This window comes from Myotis myotis, unplaced genomic scaffold (assembly GCF_014108235.1).
Source record: "Myotis myotis isolate mMyoMyo1 unplaced genomic scaffold, mMyoMyo1.p scaffold_m19_p_5, whole genome shotgun sequence".
Taxonomy (NCBI): Eukaryota; Metazoa; Chordata; class Mammalia; order Chiroptera; family Vespertilionidae; genus Myotis; species Myotis myotis.
Genome location: NW_023416357.1, coordinates 111105932 through 111122959, shown reverse-complemented (window position 1 = coordinate 111122959; position 17028 = coordinate 111105932). Strand labels below are relative to the sequence as shown.

General features: G+C 47.7%; 1 protein-coding gene across 4 annotated transcripts in view; it reads left to right on the top strand.

Moving 5' to 3' along the window:
* VPS35L (VPS35 endosomal protein sorting factor like) overlaps nt 1-17028 on the top strand; it is a 162662-nt gene that overhangs the window by 121665 nt on the left and 23969 nt on the right. For all 4 annotated transcript variants that reach the window (XM_036310253.1, XM_036310254.1, XM_036310252.1 and 1 more), the window contains 7 exons: nt 3242-3295; nt 4144-4224; nt 6800-6862; nt 8296-8381; nt 9484-9564; nt 13522-13585; nt 15728-15826. In XM_036310253.1, coding sequence (XP_036166146.1) covers nt 3242-3295; nt 4144-4224; nt 6800-6862; nt 8296-8381; nt 9484-9564; nt 13522-13585; nt 15728-15826 — 528 coding nt within the window. The remainder of the gene's footprint in view (nt 1-3241; nt 3296-4143; nt 4225-6799; nt 6863-8295; nt 8382-9483; nt 9565-13521; nt 13586-15727; nt 15827-17028) is intronic.

Genomic DNA, 17028 nt, shown 5'->3' with positions numbered 1-17028 from the left:
AACCTCTCTCTAGAAGAGTCACTGAAACCTGGCCTTGTCCGCTTTTATTCAATTTTAGATACACATCTTGCCGTCAGTAAAGCACGGCAAACAGGTAGCAGACAGAGCATCTCAGAGGTCAGTAAAGGTCAGTAAGGTCCAGTAAACATTTACTTTGAGGCTATTAGGTCAGGAAATTGCTTCGAGCCACCGCGATCTCAACAGAACAATGGTGCTTGGTGTTAGCCCTGCTAATCGTCCCAGGTCCATCGGCCTTCGTTCCTTGGTGCACTCTATGACAGTATTGGGAAAGCCGTGGCTTCCAGTAGTCTGCTGGAAGCCAGCAGTTCCTATTAGCTCTCTTGTGAGTTCAGTTCCCAGCACTGTAGGGAGAATGGCTGCACCCCAAAGTCAGTCACAGATGCCCCCCGAGACTGCCCAGAGGTAGGCTTGGCCTCAGCTGCAGGCTCCTCAGCAGAGGCCGAGATGCAGGGTGGAGCTAGCAGGCTTCCTGCAGGTGAGGGGAGCTATATCTCCAAGGTGGGGTTTGCCTTTCCCCAAGCTGCTGCTGTTTAAAGGGCTTGGGCATCTCAGGAGAAGTGGCTGCTGGGGTATGGGTGGGTGGGCGGGGATGATCAAGCTCAGTCTCCCAGCTTCCATTCCTGTGTCTGCCCATCCCCAACCCCAGCCTCTCCTCAGGGAGCTCCAGGCGCACTGCCCTCCCGCCCCAGCGCCTCATGTGAGTGGCTGAAGGGAAACCCTGTGCTCTGGTGTTCTATTCTGCTTTTCAAGTGGCTTTACCTCCAACCGTCTGCCTCTCTTCCTGATGGATAGGAGCCATCACCTTTCCCGGCTGCACATTATGAGGCCGCGTCTCGGCTCTAGTGCTCTGGCCTGGGGAGCCCAGCCTGGGTCCAGGCCTCATTCCTCTCAGGGATCCCCCCCACCGCAGCCTGCACCTGTTAGAGCAGCAGCCCCTCAGTTGTTAGTTCCAGGTGAATGTGCCCCCATTTAGTTCTATTTCTAACTAGGGATCCAGTGCACGAATTAGTGCACCTTGAAAGGAACGGTGGGCTGCGAGTCTGGTAGGCACAGGGGCGGGTCTTGACCCATCCGCTGTGCCCACACCTGGCCCTTCCTGCCACGGCCCTCGGTCCCCTGTCTGCTGGCAGCCCTGCTCCCGCCACCACTGCTCCCACGTGCTAATGGCGCGGAGCGATTGAGGCCAGCGCCAGCAGTGAGTGTGAGCGGGGCTGGGCCGGTGCTGTTAGTGGGTGCGAGCAGCAGTTGCTGTCCCAATCGCCCCTTAGGAGCAGGGGGAGGTAGAGAAGCCCTTAGGGGTGATCAGGCCTATCAGCCACCACTAGCACCCACTGATGGCACCAAGTGATTGGGACTGGCGCCAGGCACCGGCAGTGGGTACAGGTGGCGGCTCTGGCGCCGGCAGCAAGTGCAAGCAGGGCCCGTGCCAGCAGCAGGTATGAGCGCCCAGCGGGACCGCGGCACATGGGAGCAAAGAATTTTCAGTAACCACCAAGAGGCTTGCCCCAATGACAGTGACCAGTGCCCTGCCTTGGTCTGGTGCCTCTGTTCACCTGCTCCACCATCCCGCTGTGTCCAACGCAAGCCATGTTGTGCAGTGCACATGCCTCCTGGTGGTCAGCGCACATCATAGCGACCGGTTGTTTGGTGGTTCCACCCATTTGGTTTATTTGCATATTAGCCTTTTATTATATAGGATTTGGTTCTGGGAGGAGTTGCAAGAAGGATCCACCTACTCGGCTGCCACCTTGAAAATTGTTCTTTAGGCTTGCTTAACTTTTACATCAGGTACACACCAGGTATGACCTATAGTTTGTTTTTTAAAGGCAGGAAGCCTGATTTTGAAAAATCACATTTTAGGCAAATCTGAAACCTTCAACCAGATCTGTCCTCCGTTCCTTCACCGAGTGTGGTGGACTCTCCACTGTTGTCTCCCCCTGCCCCTTGATTTTCCCCATTCTTCAATCCTGGTAGAGCTTCCTGGTTTTCTGTCTTGGTCTGGGTAGTTTTGTCAATCAAATGTTGGTGCCTTCAATTTGACACCAGTAGGAATCCCCAGTTTGGAGTGCGATGAAGAAGGAAACTTCAGCACCAACAGCTCAATTGTGACAGCACGGCTGTGGTAACAGCCACTGGCCTGTTTGGTGGCCCTGGGCCAGGCCCCTCTCTGGCTAGACAGCTCTGCTGCCTGCTGTCTGCAGCCTGCCCTGCACTGTCTGCTCCACTTTGTTCCTCTGAGATGTCCTCAGTGTCTCACCTTTGGTGTTTCAGCTCCTATTAGGAAATGTAGTGTCAGTCTTTGTAAAAAAGGGAAAGTACTCCTAGAGCAGAGGGAATTGACTTATAGACAGAGGTCCCTGCACCTGGCCCCTGATTGGTTCATCCTCATGCAAATGAGGACTCCAAATCCTTGCAGTTTGTTCCAAAAGGCACTATCCTGATTGGTCAGAATTGAACTGCTCTGATTGGTCAGTGCAGAAGTCAATAAGCATAGAGCTGCATAGCTCTGATTGGATGGAGAAAGCCTCAGTCCTATTGGTTGAAATAGGATTCAAGCAACTCCTTTATTTTTTTAAAATCCTTACCTGAGGATATTTTTCCATTGATTTTTAGAGAGAGTGGATGAGAGAGGGAAAGAGAGAGAGAAACATTGATATGAAAGAAATACATCAATTGGTTGCCTCCTACATGTGCCCCGACTAGGGCCTGGGCCAGGGAGGACCCTGAAACTAAGGTACGTGCCCTTGACCAGAATCAGACCTGGGACCCTTAGGTCTGCAGGCCGACACTGTCCACTGAACCAAACTGGCTAGGGCTCAAGCAACTCCTTTATAAAGGGTTGGCTTGGATCCCAGACTCAGTACAGCAGGCAGCTCAGTGCAGAGGCAGGCAAATGGGTGCAGGCTGCTCCCTGAAGTGCAGCTTGCTGGAGAGGCCCGCGGGGACGCGGCTGCTGGGCTCTGCTTTGGAAATTTGAGCCCAGTTAGCCACCAGGAGCCCTTCTTAGTAGGTGTCTTCTTTCTCAGCGTCCACAGTTTCAAGCAACTTATGTTTTTCTATAATTCTCATCTCAGGGTAAAATATATCGGTGGGCAGAGTTTTCTGTAGATGAAACCCGGAATTCCTACCAGTTGTCAGCTCTTTCCATTGTCATAGCCCGAGAAGGGCTTCCGCCATCAGTCCGCACGGGGTTCTCACTGTGGACGTCTTTTCCCTGCAGGACTACATTGATTGCGCCGAGGTGTGGGCAGAGTACACCTGCCGGCATTTCACGGTATGTGTGGCTGTGTTTTTGAAATATATATTTTTTCATGTTTATTATAGTGAATAAGTCTAGCTTAGGCATTTTACAGTGATAATTATTCCTAACTTATAAAAAATCCATCCTTTGTTGTATAGTGTGACAGAGCATTCATATGTGCGCTACAGCGAGAGGGTTCCCATGAGAATTTGGGAAAAGCTGCATTGTGCAAAGCTAATCAGTTTTTCACTCTCAGATACATTAGATGTGTATATGCTGAAGTCATGGTGACTCTCCATGGGGTCTAGCAAGCAGCAGTTCCCAAACACATTTGACTACAATGTAATTACTGTCTAAGCACACAAACACACTTCTTCCCCGAGGCCCCGCCTGGGACCTCAGTTTGGGAAATACTGGGCTTATCAAAGAGCAGAGGCTTTAAACAGGTAGAACTGGGATTGAATCCTATTGCCAGACTTATTTACTTTAAGCAGCAACAGTGAAGTGGGCATTGGGTTACCTGGCTTGTGGGGGCAGGTCTGTGCTCTTACACAATGTCAGTGCAGCTTTGCAGCGCCGGAGAGGGATCTGGCGGGGGCAGCAAGTGGCACAGTTGATTTTCCCAGCACTCAGGGAAGCAGGGGCCTGGGAATGCCCAGAGCCTGTGGGAACCATGTTTCCGTCCTGACGTGGTGCGGACAGAGCCACCGTGAAGCTGTGATATGGGATGGATTTTCCCCTTATAATATTTTCAGCAGAATATTTGAAACTATTTCTGGAGGATGTGTACTATATTCTGAACACATTAGTCCTTTTCTCCAGAAAAATGGTCAGTGACTACCCTTCAGTGTCTAATGGGGGTTTCGTTCACTTCCCATTAGAAAAGAGAGGTGAACACCGTGTTGGCTGACATCATCAAGCACATGACTCCAGATCGCGCCTTTGAAGACTCCTACCCTCAGGTACAGATGTGTATTTCCCTTCCACACTGCTGGAGGTTTTATGTGGTTGAATTAAATTGGCATGTTGCATGGGTCACACCAGAAAGTCAGATGATCCTAGCTCTGTCACACCCTGACTGTGTACCTTTTACTCAGTTACTTAATCTTGTGCCTCAGTTTTCTCCTCTGCAAAATGGGGGTACTAATAGTACCACCCCCAGTGGTTGAGGAATAAGTGAGGTGTGGATGGGAAGCCCAGGAACTCAAGTAAGGTGCCTGTGTTTTTCAGTTAAACTAACTTTTTATTTGGAAATAAATTAAAGTGTGTTGAAAAGTTGAAAGAATAGCTTGGAAAAATCCCATAATTCCTTACCCAGATTCTCCAGCTATGAACATACTCCTTATTTGCTTTATCATTATCCTTGTGTGCACACACATTCATATGCACGCAGATCTTTTCTGAATCATTTGAAGATAAGTTACAAACATCTCACCACTTTGCCTATAAATCATTCAGTGAGTATTTAATTCCTAAGGACAGTGTCATGCTCTGTGTAACCCAGTGTAGCGGTCAGCTTCAGGATGCCAACATTGAGGCATCACAGTGTCTACCTCAGGGTCCCTGCTCCCGTTGTCACTGGACTCATTCGTGCCCTGAGAGCAGGTTTTTCAGTCCAGCTCAGGATCACATATGTAAGGTAACTTTTGATCAAATTAAGATTTTTTTTTATTTTTTACTTAGTAACATGATGTTCAGGCACTTACTGCCTATGATCGATTTCTACCTTCACTTAGTATAGGAAAATGCGTTACACATTCTTGTAAGAATTTTAGAATTCTTACATTTTGCTAAGTTAAGACTCTCACAATTTGCTAATTAAAATGGTTCATCATTACAGTTTATTGAGCAGCCACTACTATGTGACATTTTTCTAGGTGGGACATAAACACTATGTCGTGCTCACAGGTCTTGGTGAGGGTTGTGGAGTGAATGGTGTGCAGGTGGAGCCTGGGGCCGACCCTGTGGGTGTGGGTGTCGGTCTCAGCACAGATGAAGAGTGGTGTGAGTGCATTAGAATTGTTGAGGAAATTTCGGTAAGACCTTAAGTACTAGGGGCCCAATTAATTGAAAACTGAAGTAACAATGATTTTAATGCGGCCCATTCCTGAGAGAGACTGGAATTAGACTGGACAGTGACTCTGTCCTGTCTAACAGCATCTTATAGCAGGGGCCCTGGGGGCAGCTTGCATTCGTGACATCCGTCCGTATTGGTTGTGAGCCCGTGGACTGAAGTGGCCTTTTCTTACTCCAGGCCAGGGATAGGGAACATGCCTGGTAAGCCTGGAGTATTTCTTGTGCCAGAAAGTAAGGACACACTAAAAATACTGATGGGGCACAGGGAACTGAAAAGGACCCGGAAGGGGCCTTGTAAACTCCCAATTTGAACATCAAAAACATAAGGAGAGTGGTGGGTTATAACCCACTGACTAAAATAGGGATCCAGTGGACTTTCTAATGATGAATAGAAATAAATAGATGAAGGGAAAGAGGGGTGGAGGTGCCAATTGAGAAATATGGAAGAAATGGTAGAATTAAAAAAAAATCATTTGCAGCCAACACAGTGAGCAGATAGGGATAGGGATATGGATGATAGATTAAAGTATTATAGTTACATCACTGTTCACTTTCCTGCATTTGATAGCAGCACAGTGGCGGCGGGGGAGAATGCATGTGTAACTGCACTTAATTTAAAACATTCCTGAGCTAAAGGGATTTGTTGCTGTGGATATGGTTTCAGAAACTGTTTTAACCAGACAGTATTGCAGTATCTTCATCTTTTGCTTGACTGACCTAAAAAATTACTTAATTATGAAATGGGATCGTACTTTTAATATTCTGTTTCTAGAACATGAGCAATTTCCTTTGTAAAGGATTTGTAAACAGGAGTGTTTTTAGTAGAAACAAAGTATCTGTCAGTGAATTTCTCTTAACAGTAAGGGGGCAGGCAAGGTTTGTGTTTAATTTAGAGGCGGCTCCTTGGCCTCTCCTTCCTGGCGAGGCCGGTCAGCAGCTCTGTGTGCACTCAAGTGCGGCAGGTGCGGATGGTGGACCCAGTCCCAGGGCCTGAGACCCATGCCCCGCCCTCCTGGAGGATGTGACCTTTGGCTTCTGGCAAAGTCAGGGAATAGTCAGGCTGGGCTGTTTTGTGAATGAAGTTCTATGGGACCCAGCCACATCCACGGTTGACCTGATGTCTCTGGCTGCCTTCTAGCTACATTAGTGAGGCTGTGTCTGGCGATGTCTGTGTGGCTCCAGAAACTTCTGCTACTCCTGGATAGTCACAGCTGACTATCGGAGGACTGAAGGGCAGGTACCCGTACCTGAACCATCCCCTTCAGTCCTCACAAGGAGCTAAGTGCCTCCTTGCTCTGCCTGTTCCAGACCAAGACACTGTTTCCCAAGGTTCAGTCCTTCCCAGTCCTTGGGCAGTCCAGGCTTCCCTTCTTGGAAATGGGGTTGCAATTGATGCAAGGGTGGCCTTTTAAACATACTCAAGTTTTATTAAATAAGATATGTTTTTTGTTTCATTTGCAGCTTCAGTCGATAATTAAGAAAGTGATTGCCCATTTCCATGATTTCTCAGTGCTCTTCTCAGTGGTAAGTAGCACTCCTTAATTATTTGTGGAAATTTGTATCTGAGTCAGAGGTTCTCTTAGTGTCTCAGTCATTTTTCAAGGTGCCCTGGGCCAAAAGAAATGCTTAACGGTTTTCTTCATAAAGTAAGCTACGTCTAAACAGCTTAAGTATCGCTGTCATCACAGCTCAACCAGCAGTTGAAAAACATGATGCACCTAGACTGAAAGAAAATATGACCTTCAGTTCATCATTCCTTACTACTAGAATGTGTGCTCCAGTGGGCACCACGGCTTCTCAACCCTGGAGGCAAACTGGACTTCCTCTTCCTCAGTGACTTTCACATGGTACTTGCTTTCATCGCACAACCTAATGTTGAAACTGAAATAGCAGTTGTCTCAGTGCCTGACAGCTGAGATTTATTATGTTTCCCTCAAAAAGTTAAAAGCTTCTGAGACGTCCTGTCAAGCCTGCTGCAGTGCACTGGGCAAGGGCGACCTGGGCGCCTGAGTACCGTGGCGCCGAGGGGAGGAGTCCCCATTCACAAACACTCACAAGGCGGCAAGGTTTTGGTCTTTTCTTTATTTAAAAATAGAGGCAAGATGCCATAGTCACTCTGAACAACTCTGAGTCCTTTCTTTGCTTGCCAATGCCACTGTAAAAGTGCTGAAGCTTACTTTTCATTTTAGCACACAGAAAGCTTATGGTCACCTAAATGTTGCCCAGCCCTTTCGGGTGGGCTCAGTGGTTACAGCGTAGGCCCCTGCACCGAAAGGTTGCTGGTTCTGTCCCCGCCCCCATGGGGGCATGTGCTGTGGGCAACCAATTGATGTGTCTCTCACATCGATCTTTCTCTCTCTCTCTCTCTCTCTCTTTCTCTCACCCTTTCCCCCTCGCTTCCTCCCTTTCACTCTGTAAAAATCAATGGAAAAAATATCCTTGGTTGAGGATTAACAAAATAATAAAAAATAACTGTTGCTCAGATGGTGCACCAAAATGTTAACTGGTCCCAGCCTAATCCCTGGGCACAAGGAAATTGTTTTATTTTTAAAAATATATATATTTTATTTTTTTTACAGGGAGGAAGGGAGAGGGATTGAGAGTTAGAAACATCGATCAGCTGCCTCCTGCACACCCCACTACTGGGGATCAAGCCCGCAGCAACCAAGGCAGCAACCAAGGTACATGCCCTTGCCTGGAATCGAACCTGGGATCCTTCAGTCCTCAGGCCGACGCTCTATCCACTGAGCCAAACCGGTTAGGGCAGAAAGTTGTTTTAATAGCAGTCGTTTCTAAACTTCTGAGTCATCTCCTGCTCTCAGGGGAGTCCTTGCTGGCCTGCCTCAGAGATGAGCAGCTCTTTTGACCTTCAAAGAAAAAAATGACCCACGGGTTCCTTTTAATAATGTATATAAATAGCATGGAGAGTGCTTTTTTCTTTTTGAATTTTGTTTTAGGAAAAATTTCTGCCATTTCTGGACATGTTCCAAAAAGAGAGCGTGCGGGTGGAGGTTTGCAAATGCATCATGGAAGTTTTTGTCAAGTAAGTGTAACTTTGTAATTGGAAGCTTCAATTCCTAATGCCTTTTTGAAACCTGTTGATAAGAAATCAGTGTTTGCACTCTGGGGCCCAGGCCTGTGCATGCATTTCATACCTGAGACAACAGTGAGAGGGAAATCACCTGAGGAGCAGTTATGCTGAGGCTGTACTCTGTGCTGAAGAAGACAACGTCCTGAGCATTCACAGGAGCGTGGTCATCACCTGCATTCACTCAGATGTGCTACTGGAAGGAGCAATCTATTGATGAACTACTTAGAGAGTAATATTTTAAAAGATAAAGTCATATTTATCAAGGTACCAGAGCTAGAAAGGTTTGCATGGTCAGTGGGTAGATTTGTGATCCATTTTCAAGTTTAGTTCCTTTCATGTTATTAAATACGTTTCCCAGAACTGCATACTGCTGGTGGTACATGAAATAACTGTAGGTGGTCCATGGAGGAGAGGTTTTCATTTTCATTTGTAAAGTTGTATATATTTATTTTAACGTATGTTAGATAGTATATAACTAGTGTTGTCAGTGATTTCATGTATACTATTTTTTAAGTATTAAGTATGTAGAGTTTAGAAAATTGAGATAGATGTTGCTTGGATATATGTTTTAAGCTTTCCTTGTGTGGTCTTCCTAAAAGATTAATTCCATACGCTTGGAATAAATACACCAACTTTACTTGCATAAGGGTTTGTTTGATGAGCTCGTCCTTTTATATTATTTGAAAAACCCAATTAATACGTGCTCCCTGCACCTAACACAGTTGAAGATAGGTCATGAGCCACTTCAGAGAGTTCAAGAAACATGATAAAAAACAACAACAGATTTGCCCTTTGCTTGTATTAGGAAGTGTAGCAGCTTGACCAGGATTCTGCAGTTACTAGAAATTACAGTATGTGGAGAAGAGCAAACTTGTCATTGAAAGAAGAATTAAGGGAAAACTAGAACAGAGCCCATCAGTGGTGAACTGGGCCATAGTTTGTGCAATTGGATCGTTTGCTGCTTCTCAAATATGTATAGCTGATAAGATCCAAACCCATGCTTTCACTGTCCTCAGGGGCACAGCTTTCACGACTGCCTTTAACTGTTTCCCAGGCATCAGCATGAGCCCACCAAGGATCCGGTCATTCTGAACGCCCTCCTGCACGTGTGCAAGACCATGCATGACTCTGTGAAGTAAGCTGCCACGTCACATGGGCTGGGTCTCAATGCCACATGGCAGTACATGAGGGGGATTGCTGCTGGAAGCTGCCACTGGGAGTTATATTTTTATGGGGCTATTAAGGTTCTTGCCAATGAGGACTTTCCACTCTAGGAGAGGAGGGAGGCTGAGGGTACCTTCCTGAGAAAATGAGATGGCATGTTTTTATAAAGGAAGTTCAGGTGAGAGAACAGGCTGGTTTCATCCAAGTGGACTCAAACTCCTGTCTCCAAGAGATTTCTGAGAGCAGCAGGTAATATAATAGTGAGTTCCCTCATTCAGTAACATAGCCTTCACATGTTTCCTCATTAGTCACCAGTTCTTTAAAGGCACCTGCAATTGTTCATCCTTCTTACATGAAGGACGTTATTTGTTCAGTATATTTGAGGCTGAGACCTACCCACTGACCTTACCTTTAGGTCAAAGGCCAAATGATCACTCCTTTGCTTTCTAGCCTGCCCCCAACCCCACATTTCTATTTGACTACACTTAAGGCAATTCCTGCTTATCACTGAAATTTTAGTTCCCAAAGAATTTTTAACCAAGCAGCTTGATTCACTGTAAAATGTTACAAGCACTGAGAAAATTGTTTTAGAATTCAACCATCAATAAGAGGAATTGTACTTCTTTTTTTTTTCCCTCTGAAGATTTTCAGAATCTTTATTTTCATGACTTTGTGCTTTCAACTTCATGGGTAGTTATAAAAACCAAAATATCAACACATTTTTTTTTTCGTTTTTTAAAAAATATTTCTTTATTGATTTCAGAGAGGAAGGGAGAAGGGAGAGAGAGAAACATCAATGATGAGAGAAAATCATTGATTGGCTGCTTCCTGCACGCCCCCTACTGGGGATCGAGCCCTCAACCCAAGCATGTGCCCTTGGCTGGACTCGAACCTGGGACCCTTCAGTCCGCAGGCTGACGCTCTATCCACTGAGCCAAGTCAGCTAGGGCAAAATATCAACACTTTTAATAATAAATGGAACCATTAGATTTTAACTGGGCAAAAATAAAAATAAAGGCACAGAAAGCATCCAGAAAGGCACTTGTGTTAGTAGGATATTGGCTTTTGGCTTAAATAAAATAGGTTGATTTCTCTCTTGATAAAAGCATGAGGCCAGCAGGTGGAGGTATGATAGCTCTGCTTTAGAACATCATCCGGGAACCCAGGCTCCTTCTGTCTTGTTGCTCTGCCATCGCTCTGGGTGTTGTCCTTGTTTCCTGGTGGAAGCTGGCTTACCTTGATTATGTCCATGCTGCATTCTGCAGGCTGTAGGCAGCAGCTTTCTTTTAGGGCAAAACTTGAAAGGCTCTTCAATGGACACAGACACTGGGGCAGTGGGGGCTTGCCCGGGGTGGGAATAGCTGGGGCGGGGGGCGTCAATTGAGGAAAAAGGAGACATATAAAACTTTAAACAATAAAAACAAAACAAAAAAACTTGGAAGGCTCTTAATTGCTTGCATTCACATCCCATTGGCTAGAACTGTCACATGGCCATATTTAGCTGCAGAGGAGACTGGGAAATGTAGTCTAGGAGAAGAGAGGAGACCTGGCCTATTGGAGGGTGTTTTGCAGTCACTGCCAATAGTTATCTTTCCTAGAGCAAATCAACAAACAAAACTCTTGGTTCCTGTTTTCTCTGGGCTCTTTTTCAGAATAAATCTGGGCCCTATTTATAAGCTTTACAAGTACAGTCTAAACCAGTGATGGTGAACCTTTTGAGCTCGGCGTGTCAGCATTTTGAAAAACCGTAACTTTGGTGCCATGTCAAATATAGAAATTTTTTGATATTTGCAACCATAGTAAAACAAAGATTTATATTTTTGATATTTAACAAAGAAAAACCAATCAAAAAAATGAGTGTCATAGGTTCGCCATCACTGGTCTAAACTATGAAGCCTTGACATTTTCTTACACATATATATTTGTATTTAATTTGTTAATAGAAGTAACTGAGTTTTGTGATTTACTTTAAGATCCATCCCCAAAATAAGATATACTGACAGATGGAGAGGGAAATAGATGGTTATGTGATAAAGTAAATATTATAAAATGACTAGAGGCCCGGTGCACAAAAATTTGTGCACTCGGGGGAAGGGGGGGTCCCTCAGACCGGCCTGTGCCCTCTTGCAGTCTGGGACCCCTCGGGAGATAACGACCTGCTGGCTTAGGCCTGCTTCCGGGTGGCAGAGGGCAGGCCCAATCCCTAGGTGCAGCCCCTGATCGGGCTCAGAGCAGGGCTGATTGGGGAGTTGGGGCGCCGCCCCCTGTCATGCACAGAGCAGGGCAGATTGGGAGGTTGCGATGCCACCCTCAGTCACGCTCAGGGTAGGGCCGATTGGGGGTTTGGGGCACCGCTCCCTGTCACACTCAAGGCAGGGTCGATGGGGAGGTTGCGGCGCCACCCCCTGTCACGCACAGAGCAGGGCCCATCAGGGGGTTGGGGAGCTCCCCCCTGTCACAGAGTAGGGCCAATAGGGGAGTTGGGGCACCGCCCCTGTCACACTGAGGGCAGGACAGATCAGGGGGTTGGGGCGCCGCCCTCTATCACCCACAGAGCAGGGCCGATCAGGGGATTGGGACGCCGCCACTGTCACACTCAGGGCAGGGCCAATGGGGAGGTTATGGTTCTACCCCATCACACACAGAGCAGGGCCTGTGGGGGGTGGGGGGGAGGGCGCCGCCCTCTAACACCCACAGAGCAGGGCCGATCAGCTGGTTGGGGTGCTGCCACTCTCATACTCAGGGCAGGGCCAATGAGGAGGTTATGGCTCTACCCCGTCACACACAGAGCAGGGCCCGTGGGGGGCGGGGGGTTGGGGCCCGCCCTCTGTCACACACAGAGCTGCAGGGCGATCAGGGGGTTTGGGCGCTGCCCCCTGTCATGCTGATCCCGGTGCCGGGAGGCCTCTCAGCTCCGCTGATCCCGGTGCTGGGAGGCATATTACCCTTTTGCTATATAGAATAGAGGCCTGGTGCATGGGTGGGGCTGGCTGGTTTGCCCTGAAGGGTGTCCTGGATCAGCGTGGGGGTCCCCACTGGGGTGCCTGGCCAGCCTGGATGAGGGGATGATGGCTGTTTGCAGCTGGTCACACACCCTTCAGGGTGGGGGTCCCCACTGGGGTGCCTGGCCAGTCTGGCTGAGGGGCTGAGGGCTGTTTTCAGGCTGGGACTGAAGCTCCCAACTGCTCTTTTTTTTCTTTTCTTTTTTTTATTCTGGGCCAGCTTTAGCTCTGAGGCCTCGGCTGCTGAAAACAGGTTCTGGCCTTTGTTTACCGTCTGTATTTGATACAATGTTGCGGTCTGGCTGGCTGAAGCCCCGTTGAGTAAAGCAGGATTCTAGGGTTTTTTTAGCTTCTATATTCGCAACATAGTTGCTTAGAGTTGCAGCTGAGAGGCCGGAAGTCAGGCGGGGAACGTTGGAGTTCTCCGTCACTGAAGCAAGCAAGCCTCCCTGTTCGCATCAGCTGCCTGGCCGCCAGCTGCCATCTTGGCTGCCAGTTAATTTGCATATCTCGGCCCTACTCTGTGAGTGACAGGGGGATTAGCCAATGGGAAGGGTAGCCGTCGTACGCCAATTACCATGTTTCTCTTTTATTAGTGTAGATAATGGTAAGATCTTGATGGGTGGATATATGGGTATTCACTGTAAAATTCTTTTCAACTTTGCTGCCTAGTTTGAAACTTTTTACTATGTTGAAAAAAAGTTCTCTGAATTACATTTGAAGGGGAACCTTTCTGCCCAAATTCCAAAGAAGAAAAAGTTACCACTAATAAATGAATTTTAAGAACAGCAACTTTGAGATGTGAAACATTTGTAAATCTAGAAAATGCAAAATGTTGTTACCTGTTACATTGCTTAGTTCTTATATATTTTTCTTTGGAAGCTCGTTTACCACCTCGTGTTAATTCTGTACCTTGTTGATTTCAGTGCACTCACTCTGGAGGATGAGAAGAGAGCACTGGCCTGTCTGATTAGTGGGTTTGTAAAGATGGTAGGTATTAAGGACGGACTCAGCGGTCTTGGAAAGGGATATAATTGTTTCTCTGTACTCAGGTGGACGAGTTAGCATTATGTTCCCTGGTGCTTCTCGTTCTTATTGAGAGAAGATGAGGCTAGAAAAGAGATTCCATTAGCCAGGCTCCTGGGGCAGAGAGTGCCAGGACAAACTGGCCTCAGGGAAAGTCCGGGGGAGGGAGGGTGGCTTCCTGACTCATGTGACAAAGGTTCTGGAATGGAGCCCTCAGAGGAGCTGCTGGAGGTGGGACCTCCGCGTCATGGCTCTGCTCCCGGGTGCCCTCCTAGGCAGGCTCGGTGCCCTCCTAGGCAGGCTCGCTCCCCACGAGAGCCCAGAAGGAAGGGTCCCAGCAGCTTTGTAGGACTGAGTCCTTTGGATGGATGTGGGCCCATCCCAAACAAGTGGTTGCTGTGGGGGAGAGCAAACACGACCACCAGGCCAGGGAGACTCGCATGGCCAGGAGGCTCCCTGACACTCCTGCTGTCTGCATGGGACAGCGAAACGCAGCTGTACCAATGTGCGCCCTCTCCCTTTGCCTGTTACCCGCAGTGTGGACAGCTCACCCAGGCCACAGTGTTTCATTAATCCTACAGTTCTGTCGTCGGCTGGGCCACTGGGCTGCTCTGGGGCAGGGTGGGGCCTCAGTGCTGGCTGAGGTGGCTCTCCTCCGTGTGACCGCTTTCTTCCCCTTCTCCCATCATCCAGCTGCCACAGCTCTTACCTGGGAGGGCAGACTCGGGGCCGCAGGGCCTTTAGGCGCAGGTTCAGGAAGGGCAGTGACTCTGTCCGGGAGGAAAAGTCCCCAGGGACCCTGAAATGCCCAGCAGACTGGGGGTTACTGCAGCTTTCTCTGGGAGCACCTGTCCCATCCTCACCAGAACAGCCCTGCCTTTGTTCTCGGTATGCAGAGCTCACTCACAGCTGCCACCAGTGTCCTGGTTTAACAGGCACTCGAGACAGAGGCTGAAATGGGAATAACTAGGTCACCTTGAATTAACTGAGGAAATGTGACTCATCCAGCAGCAGTGTCAGCTGAGCTATCCGCCAAACACTGTGGCTAAAATACCAATTTTGATTAAGTTCAGGCCACGTTAGGAAATGTACCTATGGTTTTGACCAGGTGCCTCTCCTGTCCCCTTGATTTATATGCCATCCATGTGGTCTTTATCTTTTTATGGCTTTGTCTGAAAGCCGCTGAGTTATAATGGAAAAGAATATGAGGAAATAAGATGTGAAACCTGGTAGCAACAGTGGAAATAGCAAAGTTAAACTCCTGGGCCAGAATTATTGCCGTAGCAGTCAGTTTGTCCTGCTAACCAGCTAGTCATCAGTTTTGGAGAAATGGAAGAGGGGATTTGTAATGGGGAAGAAGCCTCCATCTGTGGCTCTGGCAACAGTGGCCACTGAGGTTGGGAACCCCATCAGGGAGCAGGAATCCTGGCCAACGGCCCAGGCTCCCTTTGTGCTCTGACAGGCGCAGCTGACAGGGCTCCAGGGCTTCCTTCCAGCTCTCCTTCTATATGGGGATGTTCTGTTTGTATTTTGAGATTCTGTGTTTTGTTTGTTTTTGTTAATCCTCAGCTGAGGATATTTTTTCCATTGCTTTTTAGAGAGAGTGAAAAGGAAGGATAGAGGGAGGGGGAGAGAGAGAGAAAGAGACATCGATGTGAGGGAGACACATCAACTGGTTGCCTCCTGGACTCACCCAGACCAGGGATGGGGAATGAACCTGCAGCCCAGGTACATGTCTTTGGGAATCGAACCTGCGACCCTTCAGTGTGTAGGCCAATGCTTTGACCACTGAACACCACCGGCCAAGGAGATTCTGTTTCATACCCTTCAGCCTTTCTGTGTTCTACTCCAGTGCCCATGTCATGATGATGAGGTGGCAGTAGTAACATGTCAGCGACATGCTGAGTGGGGCATTGTAGTCTGGTCAGAGTATATCCCAATGAGTGTGTGCATGCACACATGCATGCATGCTTGCATGCCCTTCCCACCTAGTTATATGGGGGGGGTCATTGGTGGCTCGTCATCTCAGCACCCCCTCTTCCCCCAAAGTTCAGGCAAAGCCTGTTCAGCTGTGTGCATTGTCAGCCCCTCTCTCTTTGATTCTAGGTGTCCTTTGGTCGTGATTTTGAGCAGCAGCTAAGCTTCTATGTCGAGGCCAGGTCGATGTTTTGCAATCTGGAACCTGTTCTTGTGCAGTTGATTCACGTAAGGCTTTTCATTCATTCATTCTCTCAGCAAATGTTTATTGAGCATCTACATGCCAGAACTATTTAACCTGGGACTCCCCTTCCTCATGTTGCTCCTGGTCCCGAGGTGTGACAGGCTTTTCTCAAAGGTTGATGCAATCTAGAACTTACTGAAATCTTTGAGTGGTTTTATTGATCCCTTTTTCTCTGAAATGTGTTTAATCTCGTTCCTGTGTGCAGCAGCAGAGGCGTGAGGATTGGCTTTGGTTGAGGAATACTAACCCAGGCCTTGCTGCCTCACCAGGGTGCCCACTTCCTTGGGACACGGCCTTTCAGTGACTTTTCATGGTGCCCAGGTTGAAAGAAATCAGTGACATCTCTGTTTATTCAACACTTAGGCTCAGACAACTTAAGTATTTATGCCCCAACAACTTGATAGCCCTTTAAAACAATAATACATGTAAATGTAAAAAATAGAAATTTTTTGTCATTCTTAATTGACCATATTCCTTTCTGATGAAGTGTGCTGTGCACCAGTTGGGCACTGCACAGCCTTTCAAACCCCGGAGTTGGGGAGACACTACTACCTTTATTTTCACTTCCACGTTGCCTTTTCCACATTGAGTTTTGCACAGCATTTGCATTTATCACACCCCAGCTGTGCAAAGACGCAGCCTCACAGTAAGGAATTGACCCTGGGCTGCCTCGCTCTGGGGCTTTGTCCAGTGCTCAATAATTGCTGTTTTCCTTAAAAAATAAAAAAAATAAGAGGTTTCCCTGTGAGTTTTTACAGTTTGGGAACCTAGGTCCAAACTTTTCACATCTGTGGAAAAATTCCCTAAGGCTCTTTAGTCGCCCCGCATGAATTCAAGAGGAGCAGCTGTATTATATGTTTCCTGGTTGCCAGGCTGTGGAACATTACTAAGCTTAACACCTACATGTGGAGACTTTGTCTATGACACAGGGAGGTAACCACCCACCTCGCAGGCTGAGAGGGTTAGATGAGGTAATGAGTGGACAGCTCTTCGGGCAGCACCTGGCTGTGGTACGCGATGCTGTGGCTGCTGTCATTACCTCTCCTATGGGTGTTGCTAGTATGGCATAGCTGAATTGCATGGTTACTCTCAGATTTGGAAATTTCTCTTAAGATCTTTAAGATCTTAAGCTTTTAGTGTATGGGATTTCCAGAAATGGAGTAGTGAACCCTAGCTGTTCATTAAG